Below are 20,769 nucleotides of genomic sequence, written 5' to 3'. Positions count from 1 at the left end.
TATATTTTATGTTTACTATATATATATATATATTTTTTTTTTTTTTTTATTATAATTATATTTAATTTTATACTTGTTTTAATTGTATGGCTTGTTGTCCATAGTTTTATTATCATTGTTTCCACAGCCATGTAAATTAGGCCATTAGGTTTGTAAAAGTCAAGGAAAATAATAAAATATTAAAATCAGTGTTATAAATCATGGAAAGGTTAAGGACATTTCTGATGAATTGCTTAGCTCTAAAATAATTTGAGAAATTGCTCTTTATGAGTGCATTCGCCATACATTTTTTTTAACCCTCTAGGGCTGTCAAAATGGCTGAAAACTAAATTAGAATTTTATACTTAAATATTACCAATATTCTAATTATATTCGAATTTAAAATGCATAATTTCAGTTAGGGAAAAAAAAGCTTCTTGTCTCCCCAGGGCGCAATGAGCAGAATATTAATTTACTGCATTAAATTGCTTATTCCAAGCAATGAAATAACATGTTATAAATCCAATATAATTTTGTAAATTGAATAAAAATAATTTTATTTCTGCATTGTTTAATTTTTTTTGCGTTTAAAAACGAGATGCAGTAGAATGGGGAAAAAATCCCCCCTCAGTCTCGAGACTGTTGGTCTCGAGTTTTTTAGAAGTTGAACTTCTTTTAACATATCGTGGCTTTCTAAACATGCGGCTCTCTTGTGCGGGACTCGAGTGCAACGGTCAAAGATGTCCGTCTAGTCCATGTTTTACATAGAAAACAATGGAAAAGGAGCTCATAAAAAGCGTTCAGTGTGAACAGCTTAGTTATGGTTTTGATTCAACCAATATCTTCTCCGCATTGAGCTTCTCTATTTCTGCAATGTTTTGAATGAACAACGCGCCACATCTAGTCGGTTCAACTGGACAGGTTAACAGAATATCATTACAATGCAACAATGACTCTTACGTCATCGTCGCGCATCTCGTTCACGTTCACCACTAATAAGGCTGCCTGATGCACCTACAATTCGAATGCTTCGTTTTTTCATTCAAATGTGGATTTTTATTTTAAATTCAATGAATATTCAAAATTCAAATTTAAATTTGACAGCCCTTTAAAAATCCCTATCCAGTAATTACAAACAACAAGAAAAGTCATTGGTCAAAAGGTGTGAAGTGCATTATGCCTGGGATGAGAATGACACAGTTAATTCATAAAACACATTAAACATGCTTGGACATTTGTCTTTTTTTCCTATAGAATTTTTGGGATTATTTGCCTTTATTTATAGGACAGGAGGATAGACAGGGAAGTAGGGGTGAGAGAAGGGGAGTGGGATTGGGACATGTCCCAGGCCAGCCTTATACCCAGGACCCCACAAGCCAACTACTCCTAAATAATGTCCTAAGCATGTGTGCTGAGTTTTTGAAATTCCTATGGAGAAAATGAATGGAAAAAACACATCCAGAACCAAGGTCGCTTAAAATGTGGACAGTCACTATTTGAGCCACTTTAAAATCTCAGTCTGTGGGGATTCATGCAACATTCATGTGTTAAATGCTGCTAAATCAGAGGATTAGCAGTTAAGGCTGAACTGCCAACACTGTTCCTCTTAATATCAGATGATGCAGAAAAATCTCACTTGAGTGCAGTAAAATACCGGCTCTGCTTATTACAGTACATCAGACCAATCCTGTTCTTTGTAGATTATCATGATAATCTGGAAAAAGAATGCAAGTGTTTCATGGTGGCTGAGGCGTTTCCTTTCTTGTGGTCAATATTTCATGAAGACACTTTGGACCTTTTTAATTTTGTCTTTCCCTTCCCCCTTTATTTCTCTCTCTCTCTCTCGCTCTCTCTCTCATCTGCCAGCTGGAGGTTTGACAGAATTGGTTGGGAAATTTCACAACAGCAGGCCCATGTATGGCCTCTGCAGGGTGGGTCTGACAGAAACAGGACAACCACAGATTGTCATGGTCTGCTGGGTAAGTTCACATGAAGAATCTGAATGTTTATGTCAGTTTATTTCAGCCATAAAAAATGTATGCAGACATACTACACTGAAATGTAGCGGCCGAGTTCTCTCAGCTCTACATAAACTGCAAATTGACAATATCCTACATTTTAGTTGGAAAGTCTGCCTTTCCCCTTCTATCGGGGTGCTTCAAACATTTGTAGCTCTTTTAACAAATACTTCTGGATGAGGTCATTTTGCCTTGTTCTGATTGGATGTTAGAACTTTATACCTAGTTCCTATTGGATGTTGCCATGGGGTGTGAGCCTGAAGTGGTTCCTCATTGGTTGGAGCTGCCGCATCTTGAAACGGTCCGTATTTAAGCGGTGGATGTGAGGCTGCTGTTGATGAGAAGTGTCAATGGCTTCACTTCACAAAAGAGCTTTGACCTTCAGACTTCAGTAACTGAAGGAGCTCAAATACGGACGAAAAGAAGCATTCTGGGAACCTTTCTAATATCCATCGTGGATCTGGTTGCTAAGGCGAGAAGTGGGAATGTTGTTGTTGGGGTCAGAGGTGCCATCTGTAGCCAGTCAGGCATTGTATAGAGGGAGGGGGGGGGAGTGGTCTCAGTGACCTGTTAACTGCAGAAGAGACATTCTTGTGAACCAGACTGGTATTCACACACACACACACACACACGCGCATACAGTACAGAAATCTGATTCTATAGAAGGTCTAGATGCATCAGAAGAGTAGTTTGTTACAGGTTTAAGATAGATTTTAATTCCTTGTATATCATTCTTTTTGAAAGAAATTCATAGTTTGAAAGAAATTCATAGTCAAAGATGCATTCATTTGATCAAAGGTGACAGTAAAGACCTATAATATTAATGTTACACAACATTTCTAATTCAAATAAATTCTGTTCTTTTGAACTTTCTATTTATCAAATAAATAATAAATAAAGTATCCTGGTTTCCACAAAAACATTAAGCAGCACGGCTGTTTTCAATGTTTATAATAATATTAGAATGATTTCTGAAGGATCATGTGACACTGAAGACTGGAGGAATGATGCTGAAAATTCAGCTTTACCATTACAGGAATAAAGTACATTTTTAAAATAAAATAGAAAACAGTTGTTTTAAAATGTTTCACATTATTACTGTATTTTTGATTAAATAAATGCAGCCTTGATGAGCATGAGAGACTTATCTCAAAAACATAAAAAAACAGTACTGACTCCAAACTTTGAACCGCAGTGTATATTGAATTTTGAGGATATTTAAAGGTGTCACTACATTATATGTCTCATACTATTTGTGTTTTTATTTTGATTATTTGAAAGCGCAAGTCTCTTAAATATCATGGTACTGTCACATGTAGGTATCTTATAAATCTTACAGTCTCTTCTGTCTACATAAAACAGGTTGGTGATAGTGTGGATGAGCATCGCAGAACTGAATGTGACAGCCATCTGCCTGCCATCAAGGCCTTCTTCAAGGTAAAACAAAACAAACAGTCGCCCACCATGACTAGGCGTCTGTGTCTCATCTGCTTTACATAAAGTTCCTGAGGAAAGTTCATATAATCACAGCAGCACTATATTCAGCTGGTTACTTGTTTAGATGATTCTTCTGACATCCTTCATAGACCAAACTCTTTAAACTTGAGTTTAATAAATGCATTGTATTGCAGAATACAATGTATTTTAATAGCGTGCCCGTTCGAACCTTCGTTAATCATATAGTATATAGTGCCGCAGCTACACTTGGAAGCATTCGGATATGGAGTGAGTAAAATAATGTGTTTCTCTCCCTCATACATCAGACATTTGTCTCATTCTTGTACACATCCTGTGTTTGTATGGCTGTAGAATGTCCTGCATCCTTTTTGTAGGGCGTCTGCTCTCTCTCTTCATCTCTCTGTAAAGGAACTTCCCTTAAAGCTGTAGAGAAAACATTCAGAAAATGTATGTCATCGGAAGTCATCATAAACACCTTTAGGTGTTTACGATTGAGGGATATGCAATAGGAATTACATATTTAGATTGTTAGACCTCTGATCAGATATCACAGGTCTCTTTTTTCTGGTTTATATGATTTTATCTTTCTTACATTGCTGCTTTGATTTAACAAATGGAAAAAAATTGCATTTTGTATATCCTTTGATCAATAATAGAACAAAAAATATTTATTATTTAGATTTAAGTCCACATTTCATTATGCATTGACCTCTATTATATATATACAGATTGAGTTGAGTGCAGTGTTTTTGTTAACTCAACATGCTCTACGGAATGGTGAGAGGCCATTAAAGGGTTAAGACAAACTCGTGTTTTGTGCCTATTTGAATGAATGGGTGGAAGATGTAAAAAAGGCTCACAATTCTGAAATGCCAAACCCTCCTAATATGTGTACAAATGCACTCCTCTGCTTTATTCTGAGATTTCCCTCTTGTAAATGTTTCCTTCCTTCGCTAGTATCTGTGAAGTGATGTCTAGCAGCTTGGGCCAGCTCCTATTGTAGTAAACTCTTCCTCTCGTGTCATGCCCTATTGTTCTCCTGAACAGCCGAGCAGTGCCACTGACAGGCACCACACAGACTGACTGACAAGAGCGGAAATTTAAGGGAGAGAGAAATTCCTAAGGAAAGGACAAGGTTAAAAGTGTTTGTTATATAAAATGTGCTTTTATTTTTAGCAGTGTTGGCGTTGAGGGTGTTTTATGTTTCTTGTGATATATGTGCATGTCTCTTGAAGCTGTCTGTGGATTTATTTACTTCAGGCGATGTTGCTTTAACATTTCCATATTTTTCGGATGGTTGTATGAGATCGTCAAACATACTTAATGTCTGGGACATTTTTAATGCCTTATAAAGACATTGCCCAGTCAGCTCCACAGGCATGCCAAGAATGCTGTTTATTCAATTCTCAGTGTTTCTCTCTCTCTCTTTTGAGATCGACAACCTTTATGACCTTGTATTGTGTTGTTCATCCACAATGTGTGTTTGTGTGTGACAAATGTCAGCACGAGTGGGTTACAAAAGTGTCTTTTATTATATTTCCATTCGGATTTAGATCTTGTCGCGTTATTTCTGTGTTGATTGATGCTTGTTCAAGCAAATGAACTTTGTTAGGTTATGTAAGGTCAGCAATTAAGTTTTATAGCGTGGGAGAGGCTGAGCCCCCAAACCAACTAGAGCACATACTGTATGGGATAAAATCAGACAGCCGGAGACAAGCTGTCAGAGGCATTTACAGTGTTCTGCCTCAGTATTCTTCTAAATTAATGATAACACTTTCTAAATTTGGATTGAGGGACCTGCAAAGTCTCCAGTTGGACACAGCAAGAAAGCCATAGTCGACGACGAATGTGAAAAACCTTCTTATTCACAGACACTCCACAGATGCATGTCCTCGTGTTTCTTTCAATTATGCTGGCAGATATTTTGGTTACAATTTATTTTAAGGTGACATAGTTACATTGTACTTGTACTTACTATAGAGTTACGGTTAGGATTAGGGTTTGGTTTAGGGTTAGTTACTTGTAATTATGCATAATTTACTGTTATTACTATAGTACTTTTTATTTTTTTACTTAAAGGGATAGTTCAAACAAAATTGAAAGTTTTGTCATCATTTTCTCACCTTCATATCTTTCCAAACCTGTATGACTTTCACATTGTATGGACAAAAACACAAAAAAAGCTGAAATATGAAGAATTCTTCTACAGAAGTCTTACAGGTTTGGAATGAAAGAGTAAATAATGAGTCTCTAGTCCAGGCCTAGTCTCCAAAGACATTCAGTCATGGGGAACTGAACCAAATGTAAAAGCCAAACCCATTTATCATAGTGTGCGTGTTGGCTTCTGAGATGTGCCTTCAGAGTATCAGTAATAAGATGAGCAACATTGAAGTCTAAATCCCTCCAGTTTCTCCTCCCTGCTTTCTCCATTTATCACTCACACTTTTTATTGTCTCTTCATGGCGAGTCTGTGCTAGTAAGGACTGTCATGTGTGCAGAGTGACTAGTCATCTCTTGCAACATAAGCAGATGTTGTAAACTTCAACAGATTTTTATTTTGCTTTGATAAAAAGAACTGTAAATATATTATCTCTAATCTGTTGACAATGTTCTGGTTGTTTTTGATGTTTTTGAAAGAAGTCTCTTATGCTCACCAAGGCTGCATTCATTAGTATCGGAAAATATTCTTGTAATGGCATAGCTGAATTTTCAGCATCATTACTCATCACGGTCTTCAGTGTCACACGATCCTTCAGAAATCATTCTAAAATTCTGGTTTAAGGCTCAAAAACATTTCTATAATCAACATTAAAAACAGTTGTGCTGCTTAATATTTTTGTGGAAACTGGGATCTTTTTTTTTTTAGGATTCCTTAATAAAGTTCCAAAGAGATTCCAAAATCTTTTGTAACATTATAAATGTCTTTGTCACTTTTGATCGGTTTAATGAATCTTTTAAATCTAATATATATATATATATGTATATATATATATATATATATATATATATATATATATATATATATATATATATATATATATATATATATATATATATATAAAATTATATATATATTAGACCCTTTGAACTAGACTTTGAACTAACTATAACTTACTTTGAACTATCCACCTTATTTTTTAACACGGAAGTAAGGTGTTTTCTGTGAATGTGCGAGACTTCCGATTCATTAGCCGCTGTAGGGAAATAACGAGAAGAAAGTTTTGAAGTGCAGTAATATAATTAAGATAGTATGGTAAGAAATACCAATTTGCAATATCAAGCAGCATAACAAGCCGTTTTGTACTGCTAAAAATAACTGGGAGCAAATGACACAGGAAGCCAGACACAGGAAAATTACAAATGGCCACCTCATTTTTTTCCTGAAAAATAAAGTGGATGGTTTGTGATTTTTGTTTTCTGGTTGATTGAGTGTGATCTGAGATCAGATATTAAGGACAGAAGTGCTGTCAGCTGCAGGTTTGAGGTGTGTATGGGAGAGCATCTGTCCTCAGTGCTGTTCATATTGTCATCACCGCTAAAGCCCTGGGGCTAACTGCATGTCAAGGGGCTCATCTAAAGCAAGTAATAACAGATAATTAAGTCATTTAACTCCTCCCGAGCAGAAAAACATATCAAAGGGAGGAGAATTCAACCTAATGTTCTGTAGATAAAGTCATTTCAGTCACAGAAAAAGCAACGAGTGAACAAATTGGTCCTGACACGTTCAAGTTCTTGTGCGTTTCAGGGAAATGTGGAAAGAGAGCTGAATGTAACAGTGTGGTAATCCATTGTAAAGCTGTGGGTTTTGTTGGGTTGGAGCCCAATCCTGCACTCACAAGGCCCTCCGGCACAATGTCTATTTCATTGCTTTTCTACTCCCTTCCTTCTCTCCCATAAACCAGATCACTCTATTTTACACTATATTCAGTCAGTGATCTGAGGTGTTTTGTTGAGCAGCGATTAACCACATTAATCCTCAATGGATCTTCATCTCAGTGACCTCAGAGCTGTAGATTGATGCTGATGACAGGAAAATGCCTTATAAGGAAAAATGTAGTATACATACATGTTAGTTTTGGGCCTATACATTCTTACATCCTCTGATAAACAAATGAAAATAATTTCGACCCATAGTCTGTTCTCTCATATGCCATTACAAGGCCTTCACTGAAATTTAGTTATCACTATTTTTCTCTGCATTTGTTGTCTACATAGATACAGAGAAAAAATCTACTTGTTTTGCAGAATATGATCAGGTTAACAGTCAGTTCTTATTCTAAATGCAATAAAACAGCAGACACATTGATATGCAAACTTATCTTACTTAACTAAGTGTGTTCATATGGAACAGCTTCAACGATGAGGTCAGTATTTTTTATCTCTTGATGTTTGTGTCATCACAGGAGGCTCAAGTATTTATTAAAGCCTCGGAGCAAGATGAGGTGACAGAGGAGCAGATTATGGCTGCTATTGCAAAGATTCGACCTCCAATGGAGAAACTGAGGAGACCCTCAAGGGCAATGGATAAGGAGGAGACTGTGGTAAGTTACCATAAAGAAAAAAAGTGACTTGGCTGGCTTCCTTCATTAACATAGAAGAAGTCTGCTTCTCAGTATAATTTATTGATGCACTTAAGGGACGTGGTCTAATTGTCTCTCATTGATGTTTTGGGTCTTTTGTTGCATTTGTGTGCCACACCCACAGGGTACAAACTACAAGAAGACAAATGCTGCCATGGAGATGAGACGGATTAACAGAGACTCCTTCTGGGCACGTGCAGAGGTACAGCGTCAGCTATGTTCACTGCTGCACTTTCCCAAACATACCCATAATGCTGCAGATTTTGCCAATATTTAACAAAAGACCAGAAATAATTAAAAATGTATCAAGCAAGATTCCTCAAATATAATACTATTAATAGAAATATCCCAGCCACCTCAGTAAGGAATAATGTACAGTCAACCAGCCATTATGCAAAAATATTTGAATATTTGCAATTTACCAGAATCAAGATAGCTGTGTAATAATTTATATTATAATCAATTTGTTTATCTCAAACTTCTTGTTCAGACTCCAGTTATGAAAAGTTCTATTCAGATGTAATGTGTCACAAATCTGTGTAATGTGATGTGTTTTAGCGCGAGGAGGAGGAGAGAAAGGAGGAAGAACGTCGGAGGGCTGTAGAAGACAGACGACGCTGGGAGAGAGAACGAGTTCTAAAGGAGAAAAAAGAGGCCGAAGAGAGAGACAGAAAGATGAACGAAAAGCTACAGATGATTGAAGAACAAAGGTTTGCGCTGTCCACCTGATCAAAAAACATTTCTGTCCAAAGGAGAATTAATTGACCTTTCGCAGGGAGTTGATTGACAGGTGATCTGACCAATCATAATCTGCCATCCGCCGAATCCGCCATTTTTGTCCGACAAAGCAGTCAGGAAAGTAAGGAGATACTCGTTGGAGGATTTGAACTTGAAAAACGGAGTGCACTGACGTCTTTCCGCAGTTAAAACAACATTCCTTCTGATGTTCATTCATGTTTATTTGATGCTATAAATTAACTAGAAGGAAGAGATGATCGGTTCATGAGCAGCTTTAACTGAGGCTCTACAGCGATCTGTCAGACACATTAAAGAGCCACAAAACGGTATTTATTGTTTAAATTTCTTTAAAAAATGACCAAATTTGAAAGGTGAGACTTTGTTTCATATCAAAAGTAACCTGGTCTGTCCTGTCTCCAGTGTGTTGTCAGTGTCCTCTCTCCTCCGCGATGTATTTTTCACTGTGAGAACATGGTGTGTGGCATGAGAGTGGCATGGCTTGTCGGACATAGCAACAGTAACTAAAGGGGGCGGGTCTTTTGCGAACAGTCAATTCCTTCAGCTTTACCTTCCTGTTGTTGTTGTTTTTTTATCAGGAGGATCCAGGCTGAGCTTGAGGAAAAGGCTAAAAATAAGGAAAAAGTGAAATGGGTGAGTGCGTTAATAAGTGTATTCAGTTTCTTTTACTGAGATTTGAAAAAGTTGTAAGCTTTTAAACATGGTAATGAACCTGCATATGGGTAAATGATCATGTAGTCATATCCTGTAATGACGTTGGGTTCTTTGTGCAATTGACAGGTGGAGCAGCAGAGAGAGCATGAGGAGGACATGAGGGCCCGACTTAGACGCAGCGAGTCCATTGAGAAAGCAGCAGTTAGTGTTTCCCTTTTTGTGAATCATCCAGATTCTGACTACAGCCTGAAGTTCTTAACTACAATAACTACACTAGGGTTTATATACTACTCTCGCTCTGTCTTTTGAAACTTTATTATTACAATCTATTAGATCACAAGTTCCAAACACTGTTTTGTTGGCTTTACTTTTTTTTTTGTATTCCTGCAATAATGTACTGTAATTTAGTTGTTCTTAGGAAAAAAAAGAACCATATGATTCACTATATCGTAATAAAAATGTATAAAAAACTAATTATTAGCTTTTAAAAGGAGGAGAGAAACACTTATCTTGCTGCTGACGTCAAAGTCCAATCAAACTTGATGGTATTTATACCATGGTTTACTTAATGGGAGTAAAGGTAACTAAAAAAAGTGCATCCATTCATCATAAAATTAATCCATACGGCTCCAGGGGGTTAATAAAGACCTTCTGAAGCGAAGCGATGCTTTTTTGTAAGAAAAAATGACTAGCTTCCGGTAACGTACGTCCGCGCTCACGAGAGAGTTGAGGTCCGGCGTGTGACGTAGGATGTAGGAGTAGCGTAAGCTTAGGTGAGAGTAGACGCCTCTCGCGGTTCAAACAAATAGGGCTGGGCAACAAACTCAAGCTCCTCCGACATTTCTTTTTAAACATTCTCATTTTAGACTTCTAATTCATGACAAGTGTTTTGTTTTGCTCTATCCTCTGTGCTTCTGCGTTCGTCAATTCGTCATGCGTCGGGTCAGAGTTCACTCTTCCGCCGGAACTCAACTTGTGCACGGAAGCCAGTGATTCTAGTTTATAAAGTTATAAATATGGATATTTTTCTTACAAAATTACATCGCTTTGCTTCACAATGCATCGCATTCATCTTTATTAACCCCTTGGAACCATATGGATTACTTTTATGATGGATGGATGCACTTTTTTGGGGCTTCAAAATCTCATTTACTATTCACTCCCATTATAAAGCTTGGAAGAGCCAGGATGTTTTTTAATATGACTCTGATTGTGTTTGGCTGAAAGAAGGTCATATACACCTAGGATGGCTTGAGGAAGAGTAAATTATGGGATAATGTTCATTTTTGGGTGAACTTTTTAACTTGCAACAAGAATAAACATGGTTTAAGTGTTTTGTGTGGTGAAACTGCCGAAAGCATGTAACCAATTGAAGTGTCTTTTGCATCCTAAAGAATTTTGGTTGGTTCACCACTTTATGTCTATTGTAATATGTCCTAAAGCAAAACCAGTTGAGAACCTCTGCTTTAAGGCCCATTTATATCTATTCCTTTATCAACACAAACACATTGCTGGATTGAACAATGCTTCTTCTTTTGTCCTGTAGGAGGCAGCAGTACTTGTTTCCCAGCGCACCATCAATCCCAGGGAGTTTTTTAGGCAGTTATCCGCATCCTCACAAAATTCTTCAAGCCCTGTATCACCACAATCAGGTAAACAAGGCCTTTAGAAACCCAAAATGCCTGAACATGTTCAAATTACAGTGTTCATTATATTTTTTTGAGGTTCTTTTGACTTATGTTCTGGTCCTCAGGCAAATCTCCATTCCGTCGCTACCAACGCAGTTTGACAGACACAGCCTTCATCTTTGAGAGGGCCAACTCCTATTCTGGTCCCACATCCCCACACAGTCCCTCTGCAAGGTCTCCATTCTCACGCACACATTCCACGTCCTTCAAACGTCCAACATCCCCACTTAGTCCACCCTACCAGATGATCCCCTCACCACAGCATCCTGAAACATCTCCTTCCCCATCACCTTCCCCGCGCTCTGTCCCACCGGTGTCGCCCCCACTCAGTCTGCCTGTCACCAGACCCCCTCCACCCCAGTCGTCACCTCCCAGCCGGCCACCTCCTCAAGCACCCGTACACTATTCCGCTTCCCCTGTGTCTCCAAAGCTGCTGGACAGTCACGACAAGTCAGAGTCTTGCGCCTATGACGTTAGCAGGGAGAAACTCACTGTCACAACAGAACGTTTTCCAGCTTCGCTCTCTGATAACCCACTGCACAATACGGGTAAGTTTACTTGGGTCTAAATGGTTGAAAACGGTCTTGTAGAATGACTCATCTTGACAATATCTTCCCTCCAGAGCTTGTTACTGGCTCTGGAATGCTGTGTGAACCAGAAGTGGACTTCACTGCCAAGGCTGTGCTGGTCGAAGAAGATGAAGATGAAGATGAAGATGAAGAAGAGGTAGAGGATCCAGAGGAAACTTCAGCCATGTCAGTTCCGCCTTCAGATACTGTGATCACCACGAACTATGAAGAAGCAGTGACAACTGAACAATTCATGCCTGAGGATGAGAAGAGTGTCATCAGCTCCCTGGTGGAGGTTGAGGAGTCAGAGTCTGAGGATGAAGCAGACTCTGAGGAGCAGCCTTCTGCAGAATCTGAGGAATTCCACCCTAATGTCAACCACATGTCCAGACACGTGGTACCGATCTCAGATGATGAAGTTGAGGAAGACCTTCCAAAGAGCCCAGGTGATGGGAACACAGATGTAACGTGAAGAAATGCATAATATTTTTAAGGTTTTTAAGACATGCTTCTTGTGCTGTGTGTTTAGAGTCGTGTGTGAACACATCAGAGTATGATCGGATGACTGAAGAAGATGAATCTGAATGTGGCAGACCACTGAATGGTACAGGTCATAAGCTAATTGGAGGTAAGTTGTTCCAAACACAACAAAATCAATCGGAGACATGCACCTCTTTGCTACGAGACACATGACAAATGAAAACAAGGTGTTCTAAAATCGACTCAAAATATCAGACATGTTTGATATGCTCTGACTGGACGGAAGCTAAAAAAAATGTCTGTGCATATCATAGATGTGATGTGAAATCTGTCAACTCTTGACTGCCCAAATTCTGCAGACTGGAGCTGACTGTCAGGAAGTAGGGCTGACTCCTCCGGACTGCAGATCAGGGCAAAAGTTGTGTAGTGTATTTCAGACTTTTATTTATTTATTTATTTATTTGTTTATTTAAAAGGGACAATGCACATCAATTGACATTTTTTGTTTACACTCAAAATGTAAATGCGCCAGAGTTAGCAGAAAAGCTCATTTTCATCTGTAGTCCCTTGGCAGGTCAACACATCATCATATTACTTTAATAAAAAAAAAAGAATACATGAAAGATAGAAAACAGATTAAGAAAGAAAAAGGAAGATAAAGGAGAATATAAAATTAGTACAATACGAAGAAGGGCAGTACCTAAGATAAGGTAAACCAACTATTTATGATTGCAAATCTTGAGTGTTTAAATGATAGATAGCTGGTGCTTTCTCTGAGTTCAGTAGGGAGACAGTTCCAATAATTTGAGGCCCGTACTGAGAAGACTGTTTGGCCAAACTTACTACGTCTATACTGTACAACACAGTCTCCCCTAGTGGCTGCCCTAGTTGCCCTGCCACTGCTGTTCTTTTGTTGTATAAATTCACCCAGTGGTGGAGGTGCAAGCCCATGTAGTATTTTGAAAATGAGGCAGGCATCTTGAAACTGTAAGAAACTCTCAAAATTGAATAAGTTGTATTTTGTAGTGATATGGCAATGGCGATAGCTGATAGGTTTTTGATCTAGTATTTTTTAAAGTTTGCTTATAAAGGGTTTCTATTGGTTTAAGAGTTGTCATGTTTGCTTGGGACCAGCTTGTGAAACAGTATGATATATGGGAAAAAAATCATGGCATGCATAAAAAGTTTGGCTGCCTCTATGGTTAGATATGGCCTTATGTGTCTGAAATGAGCCAGATTATATCTGATGGTATTAGCCACCCTTTTAACATGCTTTTTAAAAGTTAAATTAGAGTCTAAAATAATGCCAAGGTATTTAAAATCGGACACAACCATGAGTGTTTCTCCTTAAATAAAAACATCAGCCTGCTGTGCACTTGTGGATTTCTTAGAAAAGAACATACAAACTGTTTTGTTAATGTTAAGATGCAGATCTGACATTTTTTGCCAGTCAGAAACACGTACCAGTGCTTCAGTTAATTTAGTTGCAGCCTGTTGTTTGTTCTTAGTATGCAAATAAAGAACTGTATCATCTGCATACATTTGTATATTAACAGACTGACAAACTGAAGATAAGTCATTAATGTACAGGCTAAACAAGATAGGGCCCAATGCTGACCCCTGGGGTACACCAATATTACAGTCGAGGTATGAAGAATAAGAATTACCAATATGTACGCTCTGTTTCCTGTCAGTTAAGTAGGACTCCATCCATTTCATGGCCTCATCCGAGAAATTAAAAAAAGATAATTTTGATAATAGTGTCTGGTGATTCACAGTGTCAAAAGCATTCTTAAGGTCCAGAAACACTGCACCTACTATACCACCCTCATCTAATTGTGTCTTGTTTTCAAGGAGGAGCTGTCTCTGTAGAGTGGTTTGTGCGAAATCCAAATTGCATTGGGTGTAAAGGGGTGTGGCCCAAGTACACAAGTTATCTAGTTTTGTTGTCTCTTGTGTGGTGAATATATATAAATACATGAATGATGAGTTTTACACCTTGTTTTGTTTTTAAGTAGAGGATGTTGATGTATCTGAGCACAGCACACCTGAGCGGCTCTGTTACACGGTTAATCGTGAGGAGGAAGAATTAGATGAAATCCAAGCAGAGTTGGTGACTGAGAATGGCAAAGTACATACACCATACTTATTGACTCAAAATACATCTTAATGTGATAAAACAATTCAGCAGTACTAAATTTTCTTCTTTCTTACTCTAGTCATCGCCAGAAAGACTTCTGCGCGTGAGAGCGTTGTATGACTACCAAGCAGGTTAGTGTTGTTTGCTTCAGCAGCAGTGTTGTGTAATTTGTCATTTGAGATGTCCTTTGAAACTTCCCTGTTCTCCACAGAGGATGAAAATGAGCTCTCTTTTGAACCTGGTGACATCATCAGTGACGTGGAAACAATCGACAAAGCGTGGTGGAGGGGCTTCAGCAAAGATGGACGCCAGGGTCTCTTTCCTGCCAACTTTGTAGAGACCATCTAAAGACGGTTCCTCTTCCCTCTTTTCTTTTTACCATTTCTCAGGGACTAAGAACCGCAAAACCCAGTCTATGAGGATGTACCATGTACTCTGAGATTAAGAGTCACAGGAAAAGGGTTTGGAAGGGAAGCGTTCACAGGCACAACTCGCCCAACGATTCCTTGCGCTCCAAAACAAACAGCCAAAGTCGACAATTGAGGTTTTAATGATCATCAACTGCAAGACTGAGGAGGATTCTCACATGATGTGAGTTGAGAGACTGATTCAGTACAATTTCGTTTACAATCGAAATTTACATCACCATTTTATCGTTTCATCATTTATTATTTTACATACAGTTGTTACGTTTATCATTACTAAATGATACCAAAGGTGGTGGCGGTGTCAACTGGAGAACAGATTTCAGTTTCTCTTTTACACATAAATCCAGCTTACAGTCATATAACATTTGGCCCTGAGTATAGAAACTTTTTTTTTTTTTCATAATACCAGTATGAGACATTTTGATAATGTAGGTTATATAGTTTTTTTTTTTTTTAAACCAGAGATGTGCTTATAGCATTCTGAATGGTGTCATAACTGCAAAGGAGTGCAGACAATACAAAAGTTGTCATTGCCGAGACCAAATGATTTGATCATAGCAGACACCTGAGAAAGTGGTATCCAATGATACAAACTAGCCTAACAGAGGGAATGAACCACAACTGGTGGGTCAAAACCCTGCTCTTCCAACATTGTGCCTTTAGAGAAAGGTACTTCTCCTGAAATTATTGTTTTAGTGTAATATTTGAAACCCCTCGCTATTATGAAAGCCAATGTAAATGAAATGGTTAAAAAAAAATCTAATTTTAAGTGTTATCTTATAAGCAGATACCGATATAACAGAAGTTGGCAGCCATTGCATGTTTTTAAATGCTTTGAACCTTCTGTCAAAATGAAATTCTTCCATACACACTACTGTTGAAAACTTTGGGGTCGGTCAGATTTTTAAAAATGTTTTTTTTAAGAAGTTACTTATGTTCACCAAGGCTGCATTCATTTGATCAAAAAGGTAGTAAAAACTGTAATATTGTGAAATATTACAATTTAAAATAACTTTTCTAATGAAATATATTTTCAGCATATATGAATTTTCAGCATCACATGATCCTTCAAAAATCATTCTGATATGCTGATTTGCTGCTCAAGAAACGTTTCTTATTGTAGTAATACTAAACAATGTTAAAAACAGTTGTGCTGCTTAATATTTTTGTGGAAACCATGATATTCCCCATCCTCCCCCTTCTATTCTTTAATGAACAAAGTTAAAAAGAACAGAATTCATTTTAAATTGAAATTGTTTATAACATTATAAATGTCCTTACTGTCATTTTGAATCAATTTAATGCATCCTTGCTAAATAAAAGTATTAATATCCTTAAAAAAAGAAATTACCCCAAACTTTTGAACGGTAGTGTACAATAAGACAATGTTCACTGTTGTGTAAATACTATCGAATACACATTGTTTTTCTATGTAATTTATTTATCTCTGACCATGAACATAGATATATTTCCTCCCAGAGAGGCTCTGTCTAATCCATTTAATTTGTGTTACCAGATTTAAGTAATAGGTACATTTTCAACTAACAAAGTTCTTCTGTATTAATGCGGAAGATCATACATCGCACCTGACACACATTTCATTTACTCTATGCTCTCTGTTAGTAATTTCTTATTGTAATAAATGATTACGTTTATGTTTTATTCACATTCTGCAATAATGCTTTAATGTTTTTGAGTTATTTCACAGCCAGTACACGGAGTATCATAATCAGCAAGCAACCATATTCAACATGTAATGCATGAGATCAAATTAAAGGGATTCATTTTACTGGGTCATAATGAGTTTACTCTCTTGAACATTTAGTCTAGTAAAATCACCACTGCATGAATTAAAGAGAATTACACATACACACACACACAAAATGGCTGGTGTCCTTTAATTTAGGTCATTCTTTTTCTTTTTTTTTACAATAAATTGTTTTTGTACATGAATCTATTAGTGATTTGTCCAGAGACATGCAGACAACCTGCTGAAATGACACTTACCTCCAAGTTAACATTCGATGTTCTCTACAAGGATAGTTAGAGCTTTACTCGCCTGATAGAATGTCAATATAATTTTATTTATAACAAAAATTAATATGGTAAAACACAATTTTAATAAAAACACAAAATGAAAATTACAAAACTTTACAATAAAAATTATTGTTTGAATGAATTTACAGTTTTTAAATACGTGCCAGTGGCCCTTTGACTGTTTGAGAACTGTTAATTTTGTAGCATCATAGTTACTAGGACAAATATTTTCTCTACTACTTCTGAATTTAAGAGGAAAAGTGAGTCTGCCATTTCTACACTTCCAACTTTATGGAATTTGTAAAACACTACACGTAATCATTATAAAGAAAACCTGTCTCTATCAGATTATCAGCTCTATCTTCATCTCAAATGAAAGGTCAAATATAATACAGGTTTGGATGCTTAATATTTTGAGTAGATGCTTTCTGCAATACAGAAACTTTATTAACCTGTATTTTTAATATTTTTTTATGGCAAGATAGCCTGTAACTTCACTCCTGAGGCTTTACTGAAATCACAATAACAGTTATCCAACTAGACTTGCATTATTGTAAATATTGCTAATATAATAGTCTTCAAGCAAATACACAGTTTATCTGATCTGGAAGATGCGCTATGACACTGAAACACTTAAATTCAGCAGTTAGAAGCACATTAAGTGCTGGACAGAACTGACCTGCAAGCCAACAAGGAAAAAGGAAATCTTAAAATAATGCATGTACCGCTTATGTAAACGAAATCTACAATACACAATTATCTTTGAACTGTTGTAGCTTTGCATAGTAGTGCCTTTGCAACCCTTCTCAATCAGACAGGCCGTTTCTGCAATGGCTCAAAACAAAGCACCCAAAACGTTCCAACTGTCAGCCATATTTCAGAGCTTGTGCTGAATACTGGTTAATGTGCATTCTGATTTAAAAAAAGCTTTTTCTGACTTGTAGGGGTTCACATTTGCAGAGTGTGATAAGGTATGTACAGTAATCCTGAGGTCATCACAGTCACAGGTAGTAAACGGAGTCACATTATATATCCCATCATTATAAACCTGAATACAGACGTCTGGACCTTGCATATATATATATGGAGACCATGCAAAGAAATGTTTATGAACATTTACAGAGTAGCAGATATTTATACACATATTATTTGTTAAAGATGCACTCAGTCATTTTTTCCTCACGTGAAACATATGCATCAAATCACATACACTCAATTCAGTCATATTAATTTTATTTTATATGGAGCGGGTCACTTTATGGGGGCGGCCATGTTAAGATCACATGACCAGCAATATTACTGTGCTCACTTTAACTCAGTAACCCTCCTGTTATTAGACACTTTTACCAAAGAAGAAATTACTCATAGCTAACTGTTAGCATTTCTGCAAATGAAAATTATTGATTTTTGATGCTGCATCCACACCACAAGATGTCAGTATACTGTATGTCAAAAGCGACCATTTAGCACAACATCAACAAAAATGACTCGAGTGCACCTTGAAAGAAAGTCAATTATTGATAACTTGCAGGTTGGTGATCTTAAGATGCAGTTTCACTTGTTAATAAAGTGAAATTCATTAGTGGTAAAAGGATAGTTCACCCAAAAATTGCAATTCTGTCATTTACTCACATGTATTTATATCATTTACCTGTATGACTTTCTAATGTAGAACACAAAATTACATATTTTGAAGAATGTTAGTGACCAAACAGTTTTGGTTACCATTGACTTCCATTATTTGGAAGAAACCAATGAGACATTTCTCAAAATATGTTCCACAGAGTAAACAAGGTAATACAGTTTTAGAATGACATGAGGGTGTTAATGATGACATAATTGTCTTTTCAGGCGAACTACCCAAACTTTTGAATGGTAGTGTATGGCCAGCCTTTAATATTTGTGATGATGAATACTTGAGACAGTGTTGAGCCTAACAGCACTTTCTAATACATAAATCTAAAACGATGGCTGGTCAAAAAGTAAAACTTTCCGATCTTACAACACCAAGGCAACTGCTTCAGTCCAGTCTAAAACCACTGTATCAGGAATCTCTCTCATTCCCCAAAGGTCTGAAATAATGGCCATTTCATGCAGAGACAATGTGTAATGCTATATATATATCATGGTGTATTATATATTCAGTTCCCATTGTAGAAGCTCCTTTAAAAGGCAGAAGAAAAAGTTAATTTAGCATGTTGCCTGCCTCTCCCAGTTATTATGTAAAAAGGGTGCAATGACAGATGTTGACCAAACATCATGACCTCAGGTATTCCAGATTTTTCCCAGGGGGACACAGGAAGTTACGATGGCTCTGATAGTAACCAGAGGAAGTGTGACAGCTACACCTGACTCTGCAGCCAGTTCCTGGGGTCTAGCTTGGCTCTCAGGTTCCTCAGGCTGCGGCGAGCGCTGGACGGTCTAGAGAAGCCCAGGTCTGACTCCTGACTGTTGCTGCCCTCACTGGAGCTGCTGCTGGAAGTGGAACTGGAGCAGGACAGAGCAGTCTGAGCGGGGCGAGGAGACACAGAGCCGGCGGTGGGCGGCTGGCAGGCGCACCGGAAGCGCAGAGTGGAGAGCTTGGCGTCCAGGGAGAGGGTACGAGGGCGGAAGTGACCGGAGGAGGAAGAGGGGTCGGGGGACCACGCCTGGCGGAAGCAGGGGCTGGCGCTGGCGGGACTGTCGCCGTCTGAGGTCAGACTGGCGTTGGAGGAGAGAAGGCCGGGTGTGCGGTGGCAGCGTGGGCTGCGGGGCTGGCGGCTGTGCAGGCGAGGGCTGGGCGAGTGGGGCGGCAGGTGCTTACGGTTTAGGGGCGTTCTCGGGGGATCTTCTGCAAACAGGGACATCCAGTGAGGTGGCGATTCGAGCTGGGTCCTCAGCTCAAACTCTTCAATACGACGCGCCAGGATGTCAGTGACCGTTCCAATGTCGTCAGAGGCGTCAATAACTGTGACGGAAGAGAAACAGGAGCCACAATGAAAACCTGTTTCTAAGACTCCTGGGACGACACTATCAGTCGCATGCTTCATTTACATAGTCGTTCAAGAACATCCTCAACATCCAACATTTTGCTCTTAGTAAGTGGATGGTTTTTGTAACTTTTGACCACTGAGCTTCTTCTCACACCAAAATATTGTCAATTACATGTTGGAATCTGATGTAACCTAAACTTAAAATAAAATAATATCATATCATATAAAAATAAAATAAATTAATTATAAAAACAAAATGAGTACAAATTAAAGCAATACAATATAAAATTAAATTATTTTGTTATATATTGTGCACAAAAAGTGAAAATACAATCAAATCAAATCAAAAACATTCAAATAAACTGGTAAAAAGTAAAATCTTAAATACCTTAAAAGTAAAATTTTAATATTATATTTTTCACTTTTTAGAATAAAATTAATTATTGAAATAAAATGAATTAAATTAAAATAATATAAACAATTTTCTTCAAATAAAACAGCAATCTACACTGATGCTATATGTTTTGTTTTTACTCATTTTATATTTTTAGGGCCCGAGCACCGATGGTGAGAGGACCCTTTTGGAATTGCTCCATTTATTATAATAACATTTTTTACTTTTTAGAATAAAATATATTGTTGAAATAAAATAAGTCAAATTAAAATAAAATAATGAAAGTAATTTATGTATTATTCATTAAATGTATAAAAGATTAGAACCGTATTTGAAATCTTGTTTCGAGAATTTGAAAGTTGTTAGTCACGGGGTGACGTGGGACAGTGGCATCTTATGTGGGTAGAAGGTGAGGTCAGGTAACTTCTCATCACAGTTACTTCACCTGTCATTGTAATAGGAGGAGAGCAGAGCTCGGATCTCAGCAGAGACAGCGTTATCCTGCAGCAAAAGCCCCTCACCGGATGCAGGGGTCACTAAGGAGGAGGAGGGGGAGGTGGAGGGCAGCAAAATGCACCAGGGTTGTGGGGAGGGCACGGGGAAGGACGGTTTATAA

At 37.7% G+C, this 20,769-nt stretch overlaps 2 protein-coding genes across 7 annotated transcripts in view; one reads left to right on the top strand and one right to left on the bottom strand.

The window, feature by feature from the left end:
* The window catches only part of LOC307158674 (uncharacterized protein), a 42,996-nt gene extending 26,580 nt beyond the window's left edge, over positions 1-16,416 (top strand). The window contains exons 3-16 of one of the 2 annotated variants that reach the window (XM_079871451.1): positions 1,846-1,958; positions 3,360-3,434; positions 7,859-7,996; positions 8,160-8,237; positions 8,594-8,745; positions 9,370-9,424; positions 9,572-9,646; positions 10,992-11,097; positions 11,199-11,681; positions 11,756-12,148; positions 12,232-12,330; positions 14,198-14,313; positions 14,402-14,453; positions 14,534-16,416. In XM_079871451.1, coding sequence (XP_079727577.1) covers positions 1,846-1,958; positions 3,360-3,434; positions 7,859-7,996; positions 8,160-8,237; positions 8,594-8,745; positions 9,370-9,424; positions 9,572-9,646; positions 10,992-11,097; positions 11,199-11,681; positions 11,756-12,148; positions 12,232-12,330; positions 14,198-14,313; positions 14,402-14,453; positions 14,534-14,670 — 2,072 coding nt within the window. In that variant the 3' untranslated portion in view covers positions 14,671-16,416. The remainder of the gene's footprint in view (positions 1-1,845; positions 1,959-3,359; positions 3,435-7,858; positions 7,997-8,159; positions 8,238-8,593; positions 8,746-9,369; positions 9,425-9,571; positions 9,647-10,991; positions 11,098-11,198; positions 11,682-11,755; positions 12,149-12,231; positions 12,331-14,197; positions 14,314-14,401; positions 14,454-14,533) is intronic. The other variant, XM_079871452.1, reaches the window with a different exon arrangement.
* A 397-nt stretch (positions 16,417-16,813) lies between these two features.
* The window catches only part of rtkna (rhotekin a), a 69,574-nt gene continuing 65,618 nt past the window's right edge, over positions 16,814-20,769 (bottom strand). For 3 of the 5 annotated variants that reach the window (XM_079871457.1, XM_079871458.1, XM_079871459.1), the window contains exon 12: positions 16,814-19,734. In XM_079871457.1, the coding sequence (XP_079727583.1) occupies positions 19,130-19,734 (605 nt within the window). In that variant the 3' untranslated portion in view covers positions 16,814-19,129. Of the gene's footprint in view, positions 19,735-20,598; positions 20,690-20,769 lie in introns of all 5 variants that reach the window. The other 2 variants (XM_079871460.1, XM_079871461.1) reach the window with 1 other exon arrangement.

This window comes from Squalius cephalus (genome assembly GCF_949319135.1).
Source record: "Squalius cephalus genome assembly, chromosome: 5".
NCBI classification, from domain to species: Eukaryota; Metazoa; Chordata; class Actinopteri; order Cypriniformes; family Leuciscidae; genus Squalius; species Squalius cephalus.
The sequence above is the reverse complement of the archived record's forward strand: the minus strand, read 5'-3'. Positions and strand labels throughout refer to the sequence as shown.